At 29.9% G+C, this 18108-nt stretch overlaps 5 protein-coding genes and 1 long non-coding RNA gene across 13 annotated transcripts; 4 read left to right on the plus strand and 2 right to left on the minus strand.

Annotated features, from left to right (window-relative positions):
• Positions 1 to 2078: 2078 nt before the first annotated feature.
• Positions 2079 to 3825, plus strand: LOC142597380 (uncharacterized). The gene is made up of 2 exons (XR_012832111.1): positions 2079 to 2515; positions 2566 to 3825. It is a non-coding gene; the product is annotated as an uncharacterized LOC142597380 (long non-coding RNA).
• Positions 3826 to 4127: 302 nt separating this feature from the next.
• On the minus strand, positions 4128 to 4902 carry LOC124498247 (deoxycytidylate deaminase). The gene has a single exon (XM_047061973.2). The coding sequence runs from the start codon at positions 4843 to 4845 to the stop codon at positions 4180 to 4182; it is 666 nt and encodes a 221-aa protein (XP_046917929.2). The 5' UTR covers positions 4846 to 4902; the 3' UTR covers positions 4128 to 4179.
• A 40-nt stretch (positions 4903 to 4942) lies between these two features.
• CstF50 (cleavage stimulation factor subunit 1 Cst50) lies at positions 4943 to 8351 on the plus strand. The gene is made up of 4 exons (XM_075729175.1): positions 4943 to 6181; positions 6244 to 6913; positions 6979 to 7774; positions 7846 to 8351. The coding sequence occupies exons 1-2, from the start codon at positions 5030 to 5032 to the stop codon at positions 6583 to 6585; spliced, it is 1494 nt and encodes a 497-aa protein (XP_075585290.1). The 5' UTR covers positions 4943 to 5029; the 3' UTR covers positions 6586 to 6913; positions 6979 to 7774; positions 7846 to 8351.
• A 35-nt stretch (positions 8352 to 8386) lies between these two features.
• LOC124498266 (uncharacterized) lies at positions 8387 to 9045 on the plus strand. Its single transcript, XM_047062000.2, has 2 exons — positions 8387 to 8481; positions 8544 to 9045. Exons 1-2 carry the CDS (start codon positions 8475 to 8477, stop codon positions 8984 to 8986), a joined length of 450 nt encoding a protein of 149 aa, XP_046917956.2. The 5' UTR covers positions 8387 to 8474; the 3' UTR covers positions 8987 to 9045.
• Positions 9020 to 15985, minus strand: LOC124498267 (uncharacterized). Of its 8 annotated transcripts, none has more exons than XM_075729182.1 (6): positions 15800 to 15985; positions 15540 to 15625; positions 11362 to 11603; positions 11025 to 11213; positions 9666 to 10370; positions 9020 to 9581 (listed from the first exon to the last, which is right to left on the minus strand). In XM_075729182.1, exons 3-6 carry the CDS (start codon positions 11566 to 11568, stop codon positions 9114 to 9116), a joined length of 1569 nt encoding a protein of 522 aa, XP_075585297.1. In that variant the 5' UTR covers positions 11569 to 11603; positions 15540 to 15625; positions 15800 to 15985; the 3' UTR covers positions 9020 to 9113. The 8 variants fall into 8 exon arrangements, with proteins under 8 accessions (XP_075585297.1, XP_075585293.1, XP_075585298.1 ...); XM_075729178.1 differs by adding an exon at positions 15368 to 15440 and having other exon boundaries at positions 15540 to 15917; XM_075729183.1 differs by lacking the exons at positions 15540 to 15625; positions 15800 to 15985 and adding an exon at positions 12457 to 12933 and having other exon boundaries at positions 9020 to 9373; positions 9560 to 9581.
• On the plus strand, positions 12792 to 15393 carry LOC124498265 (uncharacterized). The gene is made up of 2 exons (XM_047061999.2): positions 12792 to 12931; positions 13162 to 15393. Exon 2 carries the CDS (start codon positions 13192 to 13194, stop codon positions 15391 to 15393), a length of 2202 nt encoding a protein of 733 aa, XP_046917955.2. The 5' UTR covers positions 12792 to 12931; positions 13162 to 13191.
• Positions 15986 to 18108: the final 2123 nt, after the last annotated feature.

The following is an 18108-nucleotide window of genomic DNA, read 5'->3' on the forward strand; positions in this document are numbered from 1 at the left end:
TTTATGAATGGCAAATGAATAGTGGGCGGGATTATGTAGCGGTTAAAGCGCGGTTTTTTTCGTCGATTCAAACAGATAGTTCAAATAATTGCTACAAGATGGGTTTAAAAATTAACAACAACGAAAATCGTACAACAGCATCACCATGCGCAGAAAAATATGCGCGAAAGCGTGGTATGATTTGCGTGAGTGCACCACAAGCAATACGTTCGCCAAGATTTCAAAATTGCAATATTTCGATAAACAATAAAAATTAAAATAACTGCGTAGGAAACAGAAAATAGCGATTATGAAAAATGTTGTACAATTAAAAGTGGTTATGGCTGGACATTAAATGTATTATTCGATGGAAGCGCCAAGAATCATTTCATCACCATCCATTGTTTATGTGTGTTTGTAATGAGCAAAATCGAAATCAAAAATGACGAACAAAATCAAAATCGTGAATATTAAGCCCGTTTTTTTTATTTGAACATAAAGAAAATGGAAATGTATAAGTAAGAAAATTAATTTCATCAACATACACACTCATCGAGCACAAATCACAGGAACAAATGTGTGTGTGTGTGTTTGTTGTGACATAACCTTTCATATATAACGTGTTATTTTTCGCTAATTTTTATTGCGCTAATTTATTTAGCTATCTTTTATAATAATTTGGTTTCATTATTTTTGATGTTCGAAGTTCGGAGCCAAACATAAGCTTATTTGGTGTGAGGATGTGTCCGTTTAATTCAGCGATCGGACGTGAATTGATGATGGACGATAATTCGTAAAGAATAGTTCGGAAGTTGTCGATGGTTAAATCTTTACCCCATACTGTTGAATATAAAGCTTTCTTTGTGGTTTTGATCATCGCTTCCCAAGCACCACCTCGATGAGGACTGTATGGTGTTATGAAATGCCATTCAATTTTGATCTGGTTTAAACAGTCATTAAGAAGCTTTCCTAACTTCCTAAATTATGGATGTCATTCAGAATTCTGCTGGCTCTGCCATGCAGCGCTGGTGATAAAGGATCATCCCAATCGATTTTTCTCGTCCATAGTTCACTGATAAAGAATTTCAGTTGGATGGTAGATGGTAAAAGCAAACCCATAGGGTCGTATATTGAAGCTAGTGTTGTGAGCAATGATCGTTTAGTGACGTCCTTTGAGAAATTGATAAGTGGTATTACAACTTGGATGGTGTCATCACTTTTGTTCCATATAACTCCAAGCACTTTATTTTCTCCCAACCCGTCGCACCATAACTTGTCGATTTCAGGATCCCAGCATTGCCATTTTCTCAGTTCCATGGATGCATCTTCGAAAATTTTTGAACTAGCGGTATGAAATTCTGATGTCTCAATTTTGCTGTTTACAGAATGAACTAAATCATCCACGTATAGATTTGAATGAATAGCTGCTACAACGTCAGGAAATTCACTTCTGTATTTCTCGATATGGTGATTGATGACAACATTCAGAATGAACGGTGATGATGTGAGACCAAAGGGAAGACGGAGAAATTTATATGCGATAGTTGCAAATATAGTTTGATGCGTCATCAAAATGCTCAACATAACCTTAATCTATCCTAACCTGTAAAATGGACAAGAGAATAAGGAAAAGAATATACGATTCATTCATGCACCCAGCAGCGTTCGCCTTTCTTTCGTACCGCTCAAAGAGAACGTAACGACTGTGGTAGCGATATATCGAATTCGAAAAAATGTTAAGTGCCGTTATAGCGAAATGCCGTATAAAGAGCTGCCGTATAGCGAGGTATGGGTGTATTAACTGCTACTAAGCATCCTGTGTTTCATTGTTGATGCAATGCTCATTTCATTTATAATATTGATTGTGGTCAAGGTTTATTATATTTGTGGCGAGACGATCGTTCGAAAGAAATCGAGTATCGTCGTTTGAGATTCTGATCCATATACTCATTCATATAATGGATATGTTTTTTCTCAAGACAAAGCATATAAAGATTCAAAATATTTTCGGTGCTGTTATAAACAAACACATAATTGTTTAGCACGATTAATCATAAAAAATGACATAATCAAACAAAAAAATGATCACAAACATCCAGTGGACATTGATTTGATTGGAGCAAAGAAAATTGTTAACCAAATGAAGGATTCAGCGAAAAGTTATCCACGAAGCCCAAGTAAAATTTTGGGAGAAACATTACTAGAAAAAAGAGACAATTTTTTCGTATCACATTTACCATCATACAATAATTTGACGCGCACTATTCTAAGAGCTGGTACTAAACGGCGACAACCAAGGAATCTCGATGAATTGACTTTGTTGCCTGAAGATATGAATATTAATGGGGTGCAATTTTTACAAAAAGATGTATGCATCGAAATCAACGACAAAAAACAACGCATCTTAATTTTTACAACAGATGATAATTTGATGATGTTAAAAAATTCACCAATTTGGGCAGTTGATGGTACTTTTTCCGTGGTTCCCTCAATTTTTGTTCAATTATTCACTATACACATTTTCCATGATGAAATGGTAAAACAATTATTTTATTAATACACTTGGTTAATTTTTTTTTTTATTAGTCATTCCCATTGGTTTACTGCCTAATGACGGGCAAAAAGAAAAAACTTTACAACGAAATTTTTGGCTACTTAAATTCAAAAGAAGTTTTCCCAAAGATTGTGATGTGTGACTTTGAAAGTTCTGTGCACAATTCATTAATTGAAAATTTTCCAAATGTTTCTATCAAAGGATGTTTTTTCATCTCGTTCAAGCTTTTTTTCGAAAAGCTAAAAAAATATTTGGCACTAACCTAACCTAACCTGATGATATAATAATACAAAATAGTGATAACTCCTCCGATGATAAAACACCCGATCAATCCAATAATTATAATATTGATTTTGACTTGATTAAATCACGAATATTTTCGGATGCATATTTTTATGAAAAAGAATTTATTCAACGATTCTCAAAATTGAAAATGGAAAAAGACAGACTTGTCTATCTATTTTTTGGTTCCTTGTAACATTGAAAAATTGAAAGAAATAAATTTTAGCTTGAACAATGAATATTCATTGTTCAATCAATTTATTATGTTGGTCAAGGAAAAAATTATCGTCCAGTTAAACATTTTTTAGATACACTTCATGAATCTATGAATGACACAAAATTGGATGCACATCCAAAAGCCCAAAGAATTCGGAAAATATTGGACAGTGGGTTGCATCCAATTATATTTACGGTTTATAAAGGCATTTCCTTAAATCAAGCTCAAACAAGAGAGGCTTTGATTATTGATATCAATAATCTAACCAATAACATTTGCTGCTATTATCGGGAAAAATCGAACCAGAATATTAACAAATGATTTAACTTTATAAAATTTTCAAAAATTATTTAAAAAGTTATTTTGAGTCTGGTTTAACCAACCTAACCTAATTTTAAATGATCATTTTTATTTTTCTTTATTGTTTTTTTCTAAATTTTTTTGTTATATTAACATTTATCTTTGTATTTTTTATTATTTTATTATATTATTCATGCTGGCCATATCCGGCGATTAAATAAAGATTCATCTTTAAAAAAACCTAACCAACCTAACCTAACCTAACCTAACCTAAACCTGAAAGAAACCTGTATCATGTCACCAGAATGAAGATGACGATTCTCAATTCCAAGAAATACCATCCAATTTCAATATTTGTTCAATTTATATTATGTATAATTCATTCAAAAATTAATTCATTTAATATGTCGTATTCAACAACATTATGATTTCATTATTATCTTTGTAATTATTTGTTTTGCCATTGCCAAACCAGTTTATTGATGAAATAAAATATTTTTCATTTAAAAAAAAACCTAACCTAAACTAAACTAAACATTTTTGATTCGTTAACATTCGTTCGACAATCCACCGGTGCAGTTCATCCCCCTATTAAACTACAAGAATTGAGATCACAAAAAAATGAGGCGCGTTTAAATGAATTATTTTTGTTACGTTTCTAGATCATTGAAACAGACCATTTTGAATTTCGATCTAAATTAGATGATGATGGCCTAAAAAAAGGGTCGAAAAACAGTGCATAACTGGATGAGAAAATTAGATTTTTAAGCTTTAGGGTCAAGGTGATGTGTGATGTGAGAATGGAATGAATTTTTTATTTTAATTGAAAAAATTTTTAAAATATAAATCAAGATATTTTTGTAGATGTCGTTATGTTATTATCGAGAAATTTATCAAAATCAATTACAATACGACGCTGTTTAGGTGTATATTGTATCAATTCAATACCAGCCATTACTAATAATTTTCGACTTGCTTTAAATCGAATATCATCATGATATTTGTCGGTCATAAAAACAACACGTCGTATACCGGCCTGTATGATCATTTTAGCACATTCATTACAAGGAAAAAGTAACACAAAAATTGTACAATTTTTACAATCATAACTATTTTTGTTCAATATGGCATTCATTTCAGCATGGCAAACATAAAGATATTTAATTTGCATTGGATCCACATTCGTTCGATCCCATGGTAGCTGATCATCTGAACAATTATTTGGCATACCATTATAGCCAAGACCAACGATACGATTGTCATCATTAACGATACATGCACCAACACGTGTATTAGGATCTTTTGATCGTAATGAAACAATATAAGAAATGGACATAAAATAATCCCACCATACTAGATAATCGGTTCGTTTGCTAGTTGAAGGCGTTGCAGGTAAATCCTGTTCCATTATTGAATCACGGTTTTGTTCATAGCCAAACGAAGTGTTTAACGATTGTCCATGGCCATCATCAATATCATCTTGTAAATCTAAATTTTGTTTTTGATTTCCCATTTTTTTGAGCCAACAGAAAAAAAAGTTCAATTTTCAATGAAATGTGCGCGAACCGCATGTTTTCTTGGATATTTCTCATTCGAAATCCATACATTTCTAGAAAATTTACTCGGCAGTCTGTTTTTGACATGTGTGATTCTTTCATATTATTGACAAATTAATCTATAATCGATTCATCGACAAAATGTTCGGTGAAGTAAATTCAAGTTTTCAATCATCATCGAAAACAACAACAAATGTTGCATCTAATGGCAATGATGGTATTAATAATGCTACTTCTGCTGAACATGGACCACGTTCAAATCAATTCCATCCAGGTCTAAATCATGATTATCGTTATCGTGATCAAATGTATCGTTTGATAATATCACAATTATATTATGATGGTCAAGCTCAATTAGCTAAAAATATATCTGGAGTCATGGGTATATTGGATATGTGTCCACCTTCCGATCGTCTTTATCAAACAGTGGCACAATCATTGATTACGGCAGGTGAACCACCGACAAAATCTTCCAATAATGATTCACTATATTCATCTAATGATAATATGTTAACGAATGGAATCGATTTGGATTTCGAAACCGAACGACAACCATCGGCATCATCACTTGCTCCTTCATCATATGAAACCATTTACGTTACATCACATAAAGGTCCTTGTCGTACTGGATGTTTTAATTATAATGGTCAATTATTGGCTACAGGATCTGTCGATGCTAGTATTAAAATTCTGGATGTAGAACGTATGTTGGCCAAATCATTCATTCCAATCAATACAAACAATACTAGTAGTGGTCAGAATGAACAACAACAGCAACAACAACAACCACCACCACAACAACAGGAACATAATTCCGATAGTCATCCTGTTATTCGAACTTTATATGATCATATGGAAGAAGTATCATGTCTAGTATTTCATCCACGTGATCAATTTCTCATATCTGGTTCACATGATATGACCATAAAAGTTTTTGACTATTCAAAACCATCAGTAAAACGTGCCTGCAAATCTATACGAGAATCGAATACGATTCGTTGTTTGGCCCTTCATCCAACTGGTGATTATCTTCTAGTTGGTTCACAACATCCTACCATTCGTTTATATCATATGCCAACATTTCAATCATTCATTTCACCAGTGATCACTGATCAACATAAAGGTCCAATTACATCTATATGTTATGCACCGAATACTCAATGTTATGCATCCAGTTCAAAAGATGGAGATATTCGTATTTGGGACACCGTCTCAAATCGTTGTATTTGTGTATTACCACGTGCTCATGAAGGTCTTGAAATTTGTTCACTTCAATACTCTCGCAATGGAAAGGTAATCATTGTTTTGTTTTTGAATTAAATTCATTTTGCTAATTCAATTTGTGATTCCTTTAGTATTTGTTATCAAGCGGTAAAGATTCAATGGTCAAACTCTGGGAATTATCCATGTCACGTTGTTTGATTGCCTATACGGGTGCCGGACAAAATGCACAGAAACATCGTACACAGGCAACATTTAATCATACTGAAGATTTTGTAATGATGCCCGATGAAATGTCAACATCATTATGTGTTTGGGATGCACGAAATGCTGAACGTCAACCATTACTGGCTTTAGGACATAATCAACCTGTACGACAAATTTGTCATTCACCTGTTGGACCTTGTTTCATAACTTGTTCGGATGATTATCGTGCACGATTCTGGTATCATCGACCACCGCCTACATCCGAATGAAATGGATGACATTTCGTAAAAAATTTTTTTTTTTTTGTATAATCAAATGCCATTTCAATTTTTTTGAATGTCATTATTTTTTTTTTGTTTTGCTTAAATGATCATGAACTTTTAACCGATTGAAAAAAAGGAATTGACATTTTTTTTTGTTATTAACCCGTTTCGATTGAATTAATTTGATGATGCATTAAATGGTCATATAAAAAGCCACACTTTACAATCATATTCTTATCATCACATATATTAATCCATTAAAAATTTGATTGAAAAAGAAAAATTTTCACGTTTAATAAAACAACACAATCGACGACTGAAACAAAAATGAAAGGTGAAAATGAATTTTTTCAATTTCTCGAACTAATTATTATTCTTCTTTTTTTTGTTTACTTTTAGCCTCTTTGTTTATTGGATTTTTATTGGTGGCCATAATGGTAATCGTAGCCAAAGCTCAAGTTATTGATGATGATGAACAATTTGACATTTCAAGAAAAGATGGTGAAAAATTTGATAAAAAAAATCCCAAACTTCAAGGCTTCTCGTTTGCTAGTATTCGAAAAAATATTAAATTCTTAGTGATTGGAAGATATGGTTATTTTGAGAAAGCTAAAGAATTCTTGAGATGTTTGAATCTCAAAATTCTAGAATCATGTTCAGCACAAATAATCGAATGTTTGAAGACAGAAAATCCAAAAATTTGTATGGCATCTCTTTTCTGTGGTGGAGAACAAATCAGGGAATGTTTACATCATCTGCCAAATGAACCACTAGTAAACTAAAAAAAAAAAAAAAAAACAAACAACAACTGATTTTTGAATTGATCGTTTTTTTTGTTGAAAATTTTTTTTTTTTTTTTTTTTTGAACTTTATAATTTACTTTGAACATATATTTTAATCAATTTGTTTGAAAATGTCAGCTTTTTTCTTTTTTTGGTTTAAATGTTATATAAATGATCATGAACTTTTAATCGGTTGAAAATAAAAAAATTGCCATTTCTTTGTTTTATTAACCCGTGAATTAATTCGATGATGCATTGAATATATGAAAAATTGGTCATATAAAAAGCTCACACTTTACAATCATATTCTTATCATACACACACATTTTGATAATTCATTCAGAATTTGTTTGAAAAAAAAGTAAAAAAAAAATTTATTCCATCAACCAAACAAACTGAAACAAAAATGAAAGGTGAAAATTTCAATTTTTTTCCAATTTCTTGAACTAATTATCATTCTTTTTTTTCACGTGCTTTTTTTTAGCCTCTTTGTTTATCGGGTTTTTATTGGTGGCCATAATGGTAATCACAGCCAAAGCTCAAGTTGTTGATGATGATGAACAATTTGATATTTCAAGAAAAGATGGTGAAAAATTTGATAAAAAAAATCCAAAACTTGAAGGTATCATGTTTGGAAGTATTCGAAAAACAATTAGAATTTTAGCAATTGGAAGATATGGCAGTTTTGACAAACTGAAAGATTTCTTGATATGTTTGAATATCGCAATTCTGGAATCATGTTCAACACAAATAATCGAATGTTTGAAAGCAAAAAATCCAAAAGATTGTATGGCATCTCTTGTCTGTGGAAAGGAAAAAGTTATGGCAAATTGTTTAAATCATTTACCTGATTCACCGAAAAAGTAAAATCATAAAATTGATTTTTTTGTTTGTTTGTTTGTTTGAAAATTTGTTTTTTTTTTGTTGAACTTTATAATTTACTTTTGACATTTTTAAATTTGAATATGAATAAAAATTATTGAATCAAAATTCATTATTTAGTATTTAAATCAATTTTTTCATCAATGTTTTTCATCATTATTCAAGTATTACCCAAATTGTACAAAAGATATATATTGAATTCAAGACAAACATTGTCATCATTCAACAACGATGCGAGGTATTTATTGCCATATTCTACTTGATTGATTAAAACTGATTTTTTTTCCTTTCTTTCATTAGCCATTATTTTCATCAACCTGTTTATTGTGATGATGATTGCATTTGGATCATCATCATGTGATAATGTTAATTATTATCAATCGCGGCCATTAATGATGCCGCCACCTGACTATGATGACCATAATAGACCAATAATTGGAAATCCATTCATTAAATGGAAACAAGCAATACGTACTCTTTATCATAAACTTGGTGGTTCACCAAAAATCATAAAATTCATACAATGTTTGGGAAAACAATTTTTTCAAGAATGTGGTCAACACATTATGACTTGTTGTACTACAGTTAATACAGTTGAATGTATGAATATGTTACCATGTGGTGGTCAAGTCGTAAAAACTTGTTGGCAATTACAACAACAACAACAACAACAACATCAGCAAAAATTGGGATATTATGGACAATCAGATTATAATTATGATGATTCTGATTATTATTATTAATTTCAATCAATGATAATAATATTGAAATATATAGAAAAAATAAAATAAAATTTTAATTTTTCTTCTTTATTTAAAATACATTTTCGATAAAAATGGGAATAAGAGAGGTAGAGAGTAAAGGAATGAATCACAATTTAATTTCTTCAAAACCATCACTTGATCCATAATAATCGGATGTATGTCTATGTTGGACAACAATTTCTTTTGTATTTGTGGAATGATGAGGATTAGGATTATTATTAGGATCATTTTTTCGAAATAGCCATGAAGATGATGAAAAATTTAAACTATTAGATTCTTTTGCTGGTTGCTGCTGCTGTTGCTGTTGTAGCCTGGATAGATTATGTTCCATTTGTTCTAATTCTAAACGTTTAGCATCTAAAGATTCTTCCAATCTTTTTGTTTTTTCATTTAACTCATCGATTAATCGTTTTTGTTCACGAACGACTAGATTCAATTGACTTGGATCCGAAGATGATGATGATGATGATGATGAATTTGGTCGAGACCTTTTTTGGTTATTTATTTTAAGCTCTTGTTCTAACATTAAAATTCGTTGTTCCAATTGATTACTTTGAGATTCTGTTTCAGCAAGCTAATTTATAGTAAAACAAAAAAGAGAGATAGAGATTAGAATGAGAGAAATAATCAAACGAAACAAAAAGAAATGAAAACATACTTTATAGGCAAAATTTTCATTTTCAATTTCAATACAACGATTCAATTTTTTCAATACAGAATTATTTTCCTCTAGATCGAATAATTGTTGTTGCAGGTCATTGATACGATTTTCATAACTGATCAATTGTGCATTGGCTTTTTGGCAGCCAATACAATCATTATTTTTGTTCGATTCTTTTCCAGAATCATCATCATTATCATTTTGGCATAAAGAATGGACAAGATCAATACAACTACGACTTGGACGTCTTGAGAAATTATGATCATCATGAACATTATTATTATTATCTTTGGTATCATTAGTAGTAATCACATTTAAATTATGGCAATCAAAAAACGATAATGTTGAATGTGAATGTGTCATCATCTGATGATGATCACCTAAAATCATCGTTCTTGATGAACATTGAAGTTTTGAATTTTTATTGACTAGTTTTTTGGAACCACCATGACGGCGAAGATATTTAGCAAAAAAATCATTTGAATCTTCATCATCATCATCATTATCACCGTCATCATTGTCTTCATGATTTAATTGTTCATTGTTATTATTGCTATTTGAATGTTGTTGTTGTTGCTGCTGTTGTTGCTGCTGCTGCTGTTGTTGTAAAAGTTTAGAATGTAGGAATCCATTTTCTTCCTGTAAAGTTTCCAAACGTTCCATGGATAATTTCCAGACATGGCCAACATAATGTTCAACTTCCTGTCATAAAAATTAAATTTAAACAACAAAAAAAAACAAAAGATTTTAATTACTACCACTAACATTTAATGATCAATGAAAAAAAAAGAGAGAGAGTTGGTTTAAAACAATTAATTAATACAAAATCTAATCAAGTCAATCAATTAAATTTTTATGTTAGGCAAATAATTTTTGACTTATAGGAGAGAAAAATGAATATTGAAAACATATTGAGGTGAGTAATTAAAAAATTAAAATAAAAAAAATATATATAAATCCTCTTATGAAATTATTATTGACACGAAAAGGACGAATTTCGTTTTCATTTGAATTTTGCATCATTACTGATGATGATGATGATCACAGCAGCATTTAGAATCATCAGATAAGTATACACGAGTTGTTTTTTTTTCTTGTTTGTATTTCTTTCTTTTCTTAAATATATTATTAAGAGATAAGAGATAGCGAGAGAGAGAGAGAGAGAGCAATTAAATTTTGAAAAAAAATGTAATGGTAATTTGATTTGTGATGACATTCACGAGATCCGATCATCATCATCACATCATCATGGTTTATAATTGTTGAGGTCATGATAATTCAAATTATCATTTTTTTTTTTGTTTTGTTTTGTTATAAATTTTTTAACCATGACATTTTTTTTTCAATTTCTGTTACCTGTAGCTCTTGTTCATGTTGTATGCGCATCTTTTCCAATTGATGTCGTAATGATTGACAATTGATTTCAGCATCTACTAGCCATCGCCATACATGTGGTAATTTTTTTGAATCATTCAATTTTTTCGGATCAATTCCTTCATTTTTGAATCGTTCAAGCATTGCCATTTTTTCATCATCCGTTCCAGCCTGTTTATTATTATTATTATTATTATTTATTGTTTATTAGTTGTTGTTGACGATGATGATGATGGTTCAATGAAAAAACAAAAATTGATTAATCAATTTATTATCAATCAATAAAAAAAATTGATAATAATAATTTCAAAAGGTTTACCTTGTGAAATTTAAATAAACTTTTCGGTATTAAACGTGGATCAATCTGTAACATCATTGATGATAAAGGTGATGATGCCGATGATAATATCGATATTGTTGAATGTTTACGTGGTTTTGTTGGCTGCTGCTGTTGTTGTTGTTGTGTTGATGATGATGGCGGTAGCGGTGGCGGTTGTTGTCGTGGTTTGCCAGAATGTTCCATCATGGTCAAATGGTTATTATTAAATGAATGTTGTTTAACTATAAATCCATAACAACAGCAAAAAAAAAAAAAATAAAATAAATTTATTAGTCACATATATCGATTATTGATTTGAGAAAGAATGACATAAAGTGGAAAAACACAGAGGAAAAAATTGTGGAGAAAATTTTTTTTTTTTTTTTTTTAGTGCCCAGACTTATCGATTTTATATATACTTGACAGACAGACTGTTTTTCAATGTACGACACACACACACACACACACAAAGAAAAAAAAATCATCATGGTCCATCAACACACAGACAATCGATCCTATATGATTGCCATCATAGAAAAAAAAATTGATTGACGAGGATGCAACGAGATATATAAAATTGAATCGATAATGATTAGTTTTGCATCCCCATTCATTCATTATAATAGAGATGGATAAATATCAATTACCCATTATTATTATGATCGATCAATGATGATGATGATGATAATAATAATTGAAAATCGATAACTGATTCAGGAAACAAATGGCGATCAACAAGTCGTCATTTATTTGGGCAAAAAAAAAATAATAGTACGATGATCAAAAGTGTTCCACACTTTTCCATTGCGAAAAACATGTCGAAATATTCATAACACACAAAACAAAAACGAAAAAAAAAAAATACGTAACACTTGTGGCAAATATCAAAACAACAACTTGTTGCTTTTTGTTACCTTGTTGTTGTTGTCTTTACAATCATCGTCATCATCATCATCATAATTGAATGATTAACACTAACAACAACAACAACACGCAAGGAAATAAACTAAAGAAATGAAATAAAAAAAAAAAACAAATGTATGTATAACATGCACAGGGGCAAAGTAGTTTTAGACATTTTTTTTCCATACATACTCCATATATATGAATGAAAAAACAGCATGATTTAAAGTTGTTGTTGTTATATTTTAGTTTACAATCCCCCATTGAATCACATATGATGATGGAGAAAAATTTTTCTTTTTCTTTTCTTTGTAACACACAAAAAGCTTGTTGTTGTCATTGTTGTTGTTCAACAAACAAACAAACAGAGAAAAAATGGCAATATTTGACATCAGAACAGACAATAAACAAAACCAAAAAAAAAAAAAATCGAATCAAAAGTTTCACATTTCACAAAATCAATTGACTTTATTCAATTTCTGGAACAATTCTCTCAACTCTAAATAGAGACAAAGAAATTGGCCATAATCCAAAACGTTTGATTTTCGTATATATACGAAAAAACAAGAAACTCTTGTTACCGAATAACAATCGCAACAATCACAAGATGATGATGACAAAAATTAATCACCATTCGTTATATATAACGTTTTTGTATTCATACGATGTAAGTATTTGTCGGTTGTTTGATATATATACACGATGATGAAATGTCAAAATTAGAATTTTATCGATTCGAATTTCGAAATTGAAATCAAAAAAAAATCGAAATAATTTTTGTTTTTTTTTGTATTTATTTCTAAACATTGAATGATTATTTATTATATTGATTTCTGTGTTTTTTCTTTTATTTTTTTTTTTTTTTTTTTTTTTTTGCTGAATTTTCGAATCAATCAGTGAGGATTTGGTGAACAACACAAAACAAACATGGAACAAATTCTTGAAAATATGAATAAAATACATGATTTATCTTGTTGGCCATTGATACAAGAAATTTTAACTGAAGAACCAGATTTTTGGTCCACAAAATTAACCACCGAAAATGATCGAATATTTATCTGTGATCATGGAACAAGAGCCATATTAGTTTCATATAGAAATGAATGTACAAAACTTTATCTATGGAATGCAGGATTTCGTAATAAATCAATCGATGCAAAATCATCATCATCATCATCATCATCATCAATGGACAAATCACCAACACATCAACAACAATTACGACGTTGGTTTCTTCTAAATGATCTTTGTTTTCGTTGTCCAATCAAACAAATACGATTCATTAATGGATGGTTATTTATATTGACAGCTAATGATCGTCTTCATTGTCGTGATCTTGATGTATGTGAAAATATTTCCGATAACAATCAATCAATACATAATGATAAGAATTTTTATGAAAAAAATCGTTTGATTTATCCATTTGAACAATGTATAAAGTTAACACCATTGCTGCCATCATTATTATTACTTGGTGGTGATGCTAATAATCATTATAAACAACAACAACAAGAACAATGTAAATTTGCCACAATAAGACAAAAAACAACATATATTATGGATAATGTGGCAAAATTTGATCAAAGTGAAACATATACAGTAATATTAATGAAAAATATGGCAACAATCCATTTGATGACATGGTTGATACATCCAAATCATAATCGGCAATTATTCGAACATCATATTGAACATACATCTTTTCCACGTTTACGATTTCATGATGTGGCCGTTTTTGCACGTGGTTGGATTGCATTGACCAATCAACAGACATTATTGATTGAAGGTAGTTTCATGCCGGACATACAACCAGAAAAACAGCACATTTATCCACGAATGACGGTGATCGATCTTAAAGAATTACAATTTCCAATGAAATACGGCAATGGATATCCATCATCATCATCATCACCAATATATTTTAATCGTATATATGCAAGTAAACATCAATTATTATTACTTACAGATAATGGTATTATCTATTGTTTAATATTTACACAAAACATTCCATACATACTTGGTACATTTATGAATAGCAGCATACCAATCATACAGATTTATTCACATTATAATTCATCAAATTTTATTGCTATTGGTGTGGATGAAAAAATTCATGTTTATTGTCCAAAACCAATTCCAATCGATCCATCTGGTTATCATACTGTTGAAATGATGAATCAACAACAACAACAGATGCCTGGACCAAGAAATTGTCTTGTAGTGACAGCATTTCAATCAATACCTGATGCATATTCTATTTTTATTCAATCTGGTGATATGTCAACAATGGCTAGTAGTTATAATGTTGTTGAAATGTTTAATAATTCAAAATCGAATCAAAATTATTACCGTTTTAATGATCCAATTACATCCGATATAATGGTTTCATTGAATGAACAGAATTATTTTCTTCAATCAAAAATCGTAACACCATTAATGGAAATGTTGAAAAAATATTTTCATTTTCAAAATATTCGACGACAAGAAAATAATAAAATTGTTTTGAAAAAATCGATTTCATCATCATCATCATCATCAGCAGCAGAAGCAACAACAACAACAACAAAAACATTGATAATGGATCCTGATCAAATTTTGGATTGTCCAATGGAACAATCAAAACGTTTACAACGTTTTAATTATAAATTTTTTGATTTAATGGAAACCACCAACAACACCACCACCACCAGTGCCGCTAATAACGACGGTCAAATGATTAATACACAATTATCAACATTTAGTCCGGAATTGATACGATCATTTTTAAAATTATTCTATATTGGTCAATTTGAATTAAGCGATTCATTCATATATGAAGAATTACAATCATTTGTTCATACAATTTTGGAACGTGAACCAACAATTGCAACTAATAATTTTATGTTACGATGTTTTCATAGAGGTATTCGAATTTTTTTCAAAAATGTTATGATACAACAACAACAGCAACAACAACAACAACAACAAATAACAAAGAATTTGAATAATTCTTCAATCATTTTTTTTGGAAAAAAACTTGTGATTCGTTATCGATATCGAAAATCGGATAATTATATTAATTATTATAATAATAACAATAATAATAATCAAAACAATAACTTACTCAACACTCATGACATGATTCAATGAATGAATGAATGAATGACGATTATTATTATTGATTATATTACGATGAACTTTTGGTGATGGTGATATTTTTCAATGTTTCCAAGTGAACAAATAAATGGTTTTTTTTTTGTTATAAAAATAAAATTTTCACATCATTCAATACGTACACAATAGTTTGATGAGATATATATTATATCATTGAAAAAAACACGTGCAACACACCATTGAGCTGACCAACAACAACATGAATGTACTAAATGAATTCACAATGAAAAAATAATGATGATAAAATCCGGCTTATTGTGAGAAAATTAAATGTTTTTTTTTGTTGGAAATTAATTGAAATTCGGAAAAAAAAATGTTGAAAGAGTAAAAAAAAAGTTAGCGATAATGAGAGAGAAAAAGAGGAACGTGCAACAACAAATACGATTTTAAAAGAGACAAACTACGACGAAGATGAAGAAAAAAAGCCAAGATAATGATGATGATTAATGAATACTAAATCCTCTTGTGTGTGTGTGTGTGTGTGTGTGTGTGTTTGTTGAATATAATTTGACAACAACAACAACAACAAATAATCAATGTCGCCCATAATCATCATCATCATCATCAAGGAGCCATGCTCATGTATACAATCTCAAAAAAAAGCGAAGAGAAAAACAAAAAACTGATCACATTTTCATTTTCATTTCATTTCTTTTTTTTTTCATCACCATGTTGTTGTTTTTCTGTGTGTGTAGTGGTAGTAGTAGTCAGCCAGCTAGCCAGCCAGTCGTTGGATACAAAATCTGGTTTTTCATTCATTCATTCATTCAATTCATGATGATCAAGGCTATCCACAGACGCCACTTACTTGTGTTTGGTGTGGTGGGGGTTAAATGTTGATTGTCGATCCAGGATCACCACATAAAAAAATAAATGTAAAAAAGGCGCTTGCGTTTACTGCTATATAGAGATGATGAAAAAAAAACGAGAGGAGGTATGGATAATTTGAATTGAAAATTTTATTCATTTTTCTTTTGCGTTTTTTTTTTTTTGAAAAAATTCAATGTTCAATACGTTGTTGTTGTTGTTGACGTTGAATATTGGCTTTATATTCATCGATTAATAATTGTAATGATTGTAAAAATTTCGATTGTATCTCAAATTGTAAAATTTGTTGTATTGTTATTTGTTTTATAATATGGCCATGTTGTTGATTGAATAATTCATTAACAATTGTTTGTTGTAAACGATCTAAATCACGTAAAATTATTAATCGATTTGATGATGATGATGATGATGAATTATTACTGCTATTGAATGATGATGATGATGAATGTAAAAATTTATCAATTTTCAAACCAATGGACAAAAATGTTTGAAAATATTCATTAGATGGATCATTCATCATCATCATCGTCATTATAGAATGTGAATAAATGGATTCTGGATTTGGTAGATGAATAAAAAATTGTTCACGATATGCAAGTAGTATGGCACCTAACCACGATGCTTTACATTCATTTTGTTGACAATTAGCAATAGCTACTAGCCAACGAAAACGTGTGGTAAAATTATGCCACGATAATTGTGATAATCGATTATGATAAATTTGTAATCTGTAGCGACTTTGATCGGCTATTCGACGACATTGTCCAATCATTGTATTTAAATGTTGTACATTTATCGTTTGATTATCATCATGATGATGAGTATTATTATTATTTCGTAATGATGAATAATCGGACATTAATTGTTGAAAAATGATTGGAATATTTGGACCACAATTAATTATTTCAGAATCATCGGGAAATATTGGAACAATTTCTTCAAATGGTATCGGTATTTCATCATCATCATCATCATCAAGTGCCATGGTGTTTTTAGCAATCATGATGATGGTCATGGAAATTATGAAACGGAACACTCTCATCATCGTTTGTTTTCATTGGGAAAAAAACAAACTTTCCAAAAAAAAAAAAAGAAAAATTTACCATAAACATTTTGTCGTTTTTATTTTTCTTTTTTTTTTTAGTTCGATCATCATAAATTTATCAATCAATTTTCATAAATAAACAAACAAAACTGAAAAAACGAAATTGAAAAAAAAATCGATTGATTAGAGTGGTGGTGGTGCCATCTTTGCCTTGATAATTGATTAGTTTCTCATCAATCAATTGTATGTCATCATATTGTTATCTTATTGATTGATTAAATTGAAATTGAAAATGAAATGTTTACATTTTGGAAATGAAAAAAAAATATAATATCATTATCTTCGTTTACAATTTTCGTAGGGCGGAGGCTAACAATATATTCGATTGTCAAATGAATGACAATGAACTTGATAAGTAATATTTCCATTCACAAACAATGTAAATATTTGATCATCATCATTTTAAAAAATTCGAATCAACAATAGAACAAACAAACAAATGATAATGATTGTGGCCTAAATATAATGTGATGATAATAATAATGGCCATATAGGTCAATTTTGTTGATTTTCTGGTTACATCATCTGCGTAGAATGATTTTAATTTTTTCATTTTTTTTGTGAATTTCAATTCAATTTTAATGTTTTTTTTTTGCCCAGAAAAAAAACGAAAAATGTCTCTCTCTCTCTCGCTTCTTTCTCCATTGCAATATTGTCATTGTGTGAATTCAGCCTTCTGTGACGACCACGACGACGACAACGATGACAATGACGACAACATCGAACATCGTCGTTGACGAAAATGAACGAAAAAAAAA

The sequence above is a fragment of the Dermatophagoides farinae genome, chromosome 3 (genome assembly GCF_024713945.1).
Source record: "Dermatophagoides farinae isolate YC_2012a chromosome 3, ASM2471394v1, whole genome shotgun sequence".
NCBI lineage: Eukaryota > Metazoa > Arthropoda > Arachnida > Sarcoptiformes > Pyroglyphidae > Dermatophagoides > Dermatophagoides farinae.